The sequence below is a fragment of the Atta cephalotes genome, assembly GCF_000143395.1.
Source record: "Atta cephalotes unplaced genomic scaffold scaffold00056, whole genome shotgun sequence".
Lineage (NCBI taxonomy): Eukaryota > Metazoa > Arthropoda > Insecta > Hymenoptera > Formicidae > Atta > Atta cephalotes.
The window spans coordinates 795,556-803,159 of NW_012130120.1; the positions used below are offsets into that span (position 1 = coordinate 795,556).

The 7,604-nt window shown below is 29.6% G+C and overlaps 1 protein-coding gene across 1 annotated transcript in view; it reads left to right on the top strand.

Moving 5' to 3' along the window:
- The window catches only part of LOC105623344, a 27,411-nt gene that overhangs the window by 3,088 nt on the left and 16,719 nt on the right, over nucleotides 1-7,604 (top strand). The window contains exon 2 of the mRNA XM_012204739.1: nucleotides 2,780-2,968. Within this exon, the coding sequence (XP_012060129.1) occupies nucleotides 2,780-2,968 (189 nt within the window). The remainder of the gene's footprint in view (nucleotides 1-2,779; nucleotides 2,969-7,604) is intronic.

The window sequence follows — 7,604 nt, forward strand, 5'->3', positions numbered from 1 at the left end:
CGTACGTACGTACGTACGTACGTACTCTCTCTCTCTCTCTCTCTCTCTCTCTCTCTCTCTCTCTCTCTCTCTCTCTCTCTTGTAAATTATAATGAACGAAGAACATGTCAACAAATTATATCAATTGCAAATCATTGAAATATATAAAAATAAATAATATATAATAATATATAATAATATATAAAAATAAATAATTTCCATTACAAGTAATTGGATAATCATTATGATATAAGATTACCGTATATGCGAGGACCAGTTTATCAAGTTGTGTTATATTCGTGAATCGACACGTTTGAAATGACCAAAAAAAAGGAAGAAAATTCGAATGACTTTAAATGTCAATTGAGTCTTATCTAATCATTGTGTGGAGGCACTTTCATCGGCGGTAATATACTACAAGGCAAGCGCGAATACCTGTCAGCTATTTTCAACGTACCAATTTGTACGTACCGTAAATTAATGTAATTTCATGACAAGCGTTGGTGAATGAAGCATGGTTGTACGATAGTAATTAATCTTAACACATGTTTTACTAAAAAGTTCAAGGTGGTGGAAGACCTATAACTATACATTCTATATATATATTTTTTTATTCTTTTAACTTAATTTTTTTATTACATCAAAATTTTTGTATGTTTTAAGCAAAGCGAAATGTAATTAATAAGCCTGATTAACATTTAAATGTATATTACAGAAAATCCCTTGAAATTAGAAAGGAAGAAAATTTTCTTTTTTATAAAACTTAAAAATCGGACGGTACCTGCTAATAAAAATGCAACATGCACGAAAAGTATTTGTTACCACACAATTTTATATGCGTATCATTTGCACGTTTACATATGCAAATATATCGCAGTGTGGGAATACAAAATGTAAGACTGACTTTCCATGGATTGGAGATATTCGCGATGCGTTTCTTGTGCTAAAAGAATGGATTACGGAAGAGCTTTGACTTTTGTATCTCGGTTTCTCCGTTTCACTCGAGAATGAATTCACCGAACACGTTAAATAAGAATGCATGTATGATGCAATAGATACTATCGAGCTATCAAGCAAGAAAATGTTCACGGAGAATTCACCCTATCATTTTGCGTGACCTCTTTACGATGTAAGGAGTAATTTTACCAAAAAATGCATTTTTTTACGCTACATCATTGTTATTTATTACTTTTCACTGAATTCAAAATTGTAGAAACCCTTCCGATACATTGTCTCTATTTCTAAACAATTTTCACAAAAAACCAGATTATTACTTTATTATTTTGTTTAATGTAATCACATTAAAGTTATTTTAAAGTATTAATATAAAATAGTAATATTTATCGAATTCTTTTAATTTTCGATTTTACTTCTTACCGAATTTTATAATATATCTCTATATAAATGGTTATTTTATAGAGCAGAAGTTTAAAAGAATATTTTCAATAACACACAATATATTATACAACTGCTACATTTTGAAAACATAATTAATTACTTCAAATATTTGATGAATTATAATCTCTTTATCAATCTCTTATCAAATTAATTAATAATAATCTCTTTATCAAATTCCACATAGGAAGTACAGTTTTTGTTGAAATTTCTAAAAATTTAGCTGGATACAGATCTGAAAATAAATATTGTTTCTTCAAGACTATTATATAAATAATTGTGTAGAACGCTCGAGCTGGTTGCGAACGTCAAAACTTTTTGCAGTATTGCTCATGCTTGAACATCTTACATAATATTTTGGTTCAATAAAATAATTTTCATCCGTATCTATCTAAATTTTTAGATATTTCAGTAAATTTTTTCTTTCTGTCTATTCAGGCTTATAAAGCAATCCAGCTAATTGAACCGAAATAGTTACACACACATTCTGACATCACACAATCCAATAATTCTTCCAATAAATATGGAAGTGATTGCTTTAATTATTCGTTTGGTATTAATTATGATATTATTAACGTAGCTATTATTAACGTAAAATTTAATAATATAATTATGTCAATAACAATGAAAAAATTCTCGTTAAAAATATTTTTAATACTCGTTTTTATTCGTATTCCTGATTTCTCTAAGAAATATAATCTTTTTTTACTGTCCAGTATTATTTTATTAGACTTTTATTATTACTTTATTAAAAAAGAAAAAATACGGAATAATGTATATACATATAAGATTCCTCATAAACATTATAAATGTTTTGTAGAAAATATGCAGAAATTGTCGTTGCTATCTAAATATATTGGCTGTGTTCAGCAAAAAAAAGTAGTTTTACAAGATTTTTTAATATAATTGAATAATATATAATTGAATAATATATAATAATATATAATTGAATAAATATTGATGTATACATTTTTAGATCAAATAAAGATAAGAAAAAACCATATTACAGAATCTACAGTTGCAAAGTTATTTTTTGCTAAAACGCACCCATTGATTTCAATTAACATTTTGCATTTAATGATATAATATACAACTTCTTTTGCCAACTTTGTGCTAATTACTCATATTCATTATCATTATAATAATTTGTATAATAGAGCAATATATGAAATAAAAAAAAATATTTTAGATAAGTTAAAGAATATTTTTATTACTTCAATATACATATTATTTCGTATTATCAACTTTTTCCATCGTAAGGGATCTCCGATCAGATTTGTAATAATCTATGCAAACCTGTATGTCTGTGATTTAGGGCAACATTAATCCGAGTAATTTTTTATTCAAACGCGCTACGATACTCTTTGATGTGAGAAAGATAATCGTTTGTACTGAACTGTTGCAGATTCGCGATAACACGGACGCGTTCCGCGATAATCGGATTGCTGCTGCTGCTGGTAACAGCACACTGTAACGGGCTGCAGTATCAACCTTTCGACTCTTATGCAAACGGAGAGGAGTGCGCCTTGATCCTGGATGCCCGTGGAAGAACCAGCGTTTATGACTACACCTATAATTTACTTCGCGGATCGTTGTAAGTGCTCACATTAAGACCGAAGTATGAGTCTGCGTGACGATAGCGATCTTAATTTAGCGAAAGTCAACGCGAAATCAAGAACTGGAATTATTCCTTCCAAGTGACTGATATAAACTTTCGCAAAGTATTGCCGCCTGTGAATTTTTACGTCTCAATAAATAGGCTAATTAATATGGCATTCATGGCGACATTAAGAAAATACCTTACAGTGAGATGCTAGTTTTTTCTTTTCACACAAAAAATTAATTTGAATTGCTTAATGAATCATTTTAATTAATTTCGAAATATTTCTTTGAATTTATCATATAATTTGAATTGCTTAATTAATCATTTTAATTAATTTCGAAAGTTTTTCTCGAATTTATCATATAATGTGAGAATTTTATTAACATTATCAACATATAATAACGTTAACAAAATTCATAATATAATTTTAAATACTTTTTTTGCGATGAAACATAAATATCAAATAAAAGAATATTTTTGCACAGATTAGGTTAATTGTACTGTAACAGATCTATATTATTAGATTTTACACATTTTTTGTATTTAAAGCTATTATTATGTGATAAAATAAATGTGAAAGATAGAAATAGACATCTATTATAAATTTTTAGTATTACAATTTCCGGCAATATAAAGTTTCTTTTTTTCTAATTTCAAATATAGTGCGTCAAATATAGTAAATATAATAAATAATTGATAATTAATAGTCACAGTAATCTATTTAATTAATATTTATTAAATTATTTCTAATAATCATTTACAATATATTAGTTTGCAAGAAATGTTATTTTTGCAATTACTCGAAATTTAATAATTAATTGTATTTACATTAAATAGTAATCATGATAATTTTTCAAAAGTCTGTCGAATGTAACCTTTCTCTAGGATATTCTAATATTTGCTATTAATAAGAAATGTGATTGAAAATACAGTTGTTTTGACTATTAAGACGCTGCATTTAACTATTCTATCAATTTATATTCGTAAATTTGATTATTACTCACAGTTATTTACGGTTGAGGTCACTTGAGCGATTATATCGCTCAAGCAAAATACTATCTTTTACCGCGCTGTCGATCATGAGAATGTCACAAAAGCAAATAAAAAGCATTTTATCAGCTAGGACATCTATTCTAGGACCCATTGTAATGACTAGGAAATGCACAATTATGAATCACGTTTACTAACTGCATGAAAGCACAGTACACTTACGTAAAGTAAGTCCCCATCAGCTGATATTCTAGAGGATTAGAGAAAGCGGGAACTTTAGCCGTATGGCAAGGACTTTCACTATCATCCTGTTCCCGCAGGACTAGCGAATTCTAATGCAATCTTATCGATTCTACTGTGCGAACGCACACTGTTCTATTGTGGTTATATTGCCGTAGACTGTTCCGCATGCCTATGTAAAATGATTCTGTATAGATTACATTGTTTTTATGGTGATAAAATTCGAATGTTCTCTGTCGAGTTCTTAAAAGCGGCCATTGCCAGCTGGAATTTATATGGTATTGAGCTATAAATGCGTCATGCAACGAAAGTGACCGTTACGTATTGCAATAAACCGCGTGCTGTTCCATTCATCGTCTCGTGTACAGAATCGTATTTATCGTACAGACAGCCGCAGTAATAATCCCCGCATTCAGACGCGTAACCGCCTTGAAACCCATGATTAACTGCCGTTCTTCGCGTCAAACAACCGGCGGGACGGAGACGTTTATCGTTCGAATACTCCCGTAAAATGTCCTTAAGAATCAAATTCAGCTGGGCGGCCGAGATGTTGGAGAAACGCGGTTACAAAGACGGCTGCAAATGATTTATAGAACAGAAAATTAAGAAAGAAATTTTTTGAACAGCATTCGGGTGCTAAAATTATAAGATTTAATTCGCGTCGTTTCGCTGTACTTTTTTGTAATGTATGATAAAAAATGCACTGTTCGTAGCAATTAATCATAATTAATTGCGATTTTTTTAAACAAAGTTACGAGATCTGTTTAAAACGCATCGGTTCGTGTATTTCGGATAACGAATAGCGGCATTGTCTTAACTTCTCGTTTAGCACTAATTGAGACTTTTGAGGTGCTCCACTAATAAACTATAAGGCGATCGCATTGCAAAACCACTTTATAAATTCTGAAGAATATGGTAGCCGAAACATCCTAGCTTTGAAGCTAAAAAAAAAACTAATTGGAATTATATTATGTCAAATATAGTATCACCATCCTTAATTCCACGCGGTCAACTACGATTGCTTCAATAACACAATGACGTACGTTATTAAGAAATCCGTAATTGCACTGTTATAAACCTAATTCTCGTCATAATAATGTTATTAAGATTACAATTGTACGATTTAAAAAGACACTTTAAAAGATTTTTATATATCTCTTGGTAGATATTGTTTTCTTAATAAACAGCTGGTCATTCATGACAACATTGATCATGACTCACAATTTCATGTATAAGTAAGTGTAAACTCTTATACCTTCGTGTTTATAGTTCACAAGTACAGTTTATTTTAAAAGCATTAAACACTTCTCATTAAGAATTTTGTTTTTTAAATAGTTAATGGAAGAATTAAAATCGAAATTAAAGTTTTAATTATTATTTGTGTTTTTTTAGTCATAGAAAAAATATAAATAATTAATAATTATAATTTTAATCAATCTAAATCTTTAAAATAATATGATTAAAAAGAAAATATGTAAGTTTTACATATCATCATAAAAATATAATGAAAATCTTTTATAAAAACAGCAACTATATAATTTATCGTGAAAAACCCATTTTAAACGATTTATAATTTGTGTTGGATTTCGGAATACAATTCTATTTATATTTTATTAATTTTTATTTTATTTATTCTGTTTATACTTGTGTATTATTACATATTTTAATTTTTCACATGTTTTTCGTATTGCACAGTACACAAAATTATACATAAAATTCAATTTTAAGTTTTGATACAAATATAGATCGTTTATACTTAGCGAACTTTAATAATCAGTTATCCAGTAATCAGGAGTAAACATAGTCAGACAAGTCTGATCTGTGATCATTTAAGTAGCCGGCGTGGCGTCGTAATGCTGTCCGGTTAGCGATCGTCACGTAGTTACTTTAAGATGAAGGCAACACTCATGGAATGTCAAGCAGGTGCCCGAGGACACGACATAACGAGACGTCAGTTCGTAATTGCACAGTGAAACGATACGGTCGATCTGGAGGTCGAAATAGCTCGTGCTGACGTTGCAAAAGTGATTATTGACAATATCCAAAAGGATCACTCGAGAAAGCAGAAACGGACATAATGTATGAGAATATTATTGTACCAATTATCAATATCCACCGAAACAAAGACGGCATGACGCACGAAATGATTGGAGCAATAAGGGAGCAGGCTATTTTCAAATATCATGGATACTTTGCATGTCGCGACTGCGACAACGTGATTATTAAATGGCGTATTAAAGTACGAATGTCGTGAGCTGAAATATAATTTATATGTATCAGAAAAAAAAAGGTTCTCTGGTTAGCGCAATCCACATTTATCACCGAGTGGTAGGGAATGGGACTGTAGCCGTCGCTCAGACCAGTTATGGTAAGTGCGTCGATGCACGCCACCATTATAGAATGCTTTCGTTATTATTACGTTGATTATGGCACAACGGTCGAAACACTCAACCGCAATTAGACGCGGGAAATCCTTTCTCGCGTCTTTCCGATTTTGCACTTCAAGTACTTGAATTAGTGATTTATACTACTTGAATCAGTATTTAGAAAGACCGCCTCTCGAGTAAACTCTAATAGTTTCACGAGTCAGTGTCTTAAGTAAGTTGAGATCCTGTTATGCTAAACATTATATTAGGTGGACGTTAATGTAAAGTCTTATTATAAACTAAATTTCAAAAATATACTGAGATTAGTGTTATATAAAAACAGATTAAAAACAAATAATATACATATGATATCTTTATCCTGTTTCCACATCAATGTAAATTAAGTTTAAATCAAACGATTGCAAAATATTAGATGTGGGAAAAAGTTCGTGGTTTTTCCCGTTAGAAGTAATGGGAAAAACGCCACGAACTTTTTTCCATACCTAATAAATATATTATTTCTAAATTTTGATGCCCGTTTTCATCTTGATTAACTTTTAATCTTTTTCTATTGAATTCTTAGGATTGGAAAAAGATGAAGATTAAGTTGAATCGAGATTAAAAAAAAGTTAATCTACATTGATGTCATACAAACAGACATAAACTACTGAAGACACTAAAATATTGAAATAATATATTCAATTTGTATCAATCATTTGATTCAAACTTAATTTCAAAATTGATATCCATATCTCATCAAGATGTAGATATGTAAGTATAAAATTCCAAAACAAAATTTATATTAATTTGAAAGAATAAGCAATTAATGAGAAAAATTTATGAAGGAATAGATAAAAAATAATGATATTATATATACATACACACACACATACACACATATATATATATATATATATATATATATATATATAGTAGTAGGTAACGTAAAGTAAAGAAGTAATAATATAATAAAAATAAAAAACGTAAAACGGAAAACGGGGAAACGGGAAAAGGTAAAGTAAACGGAACGG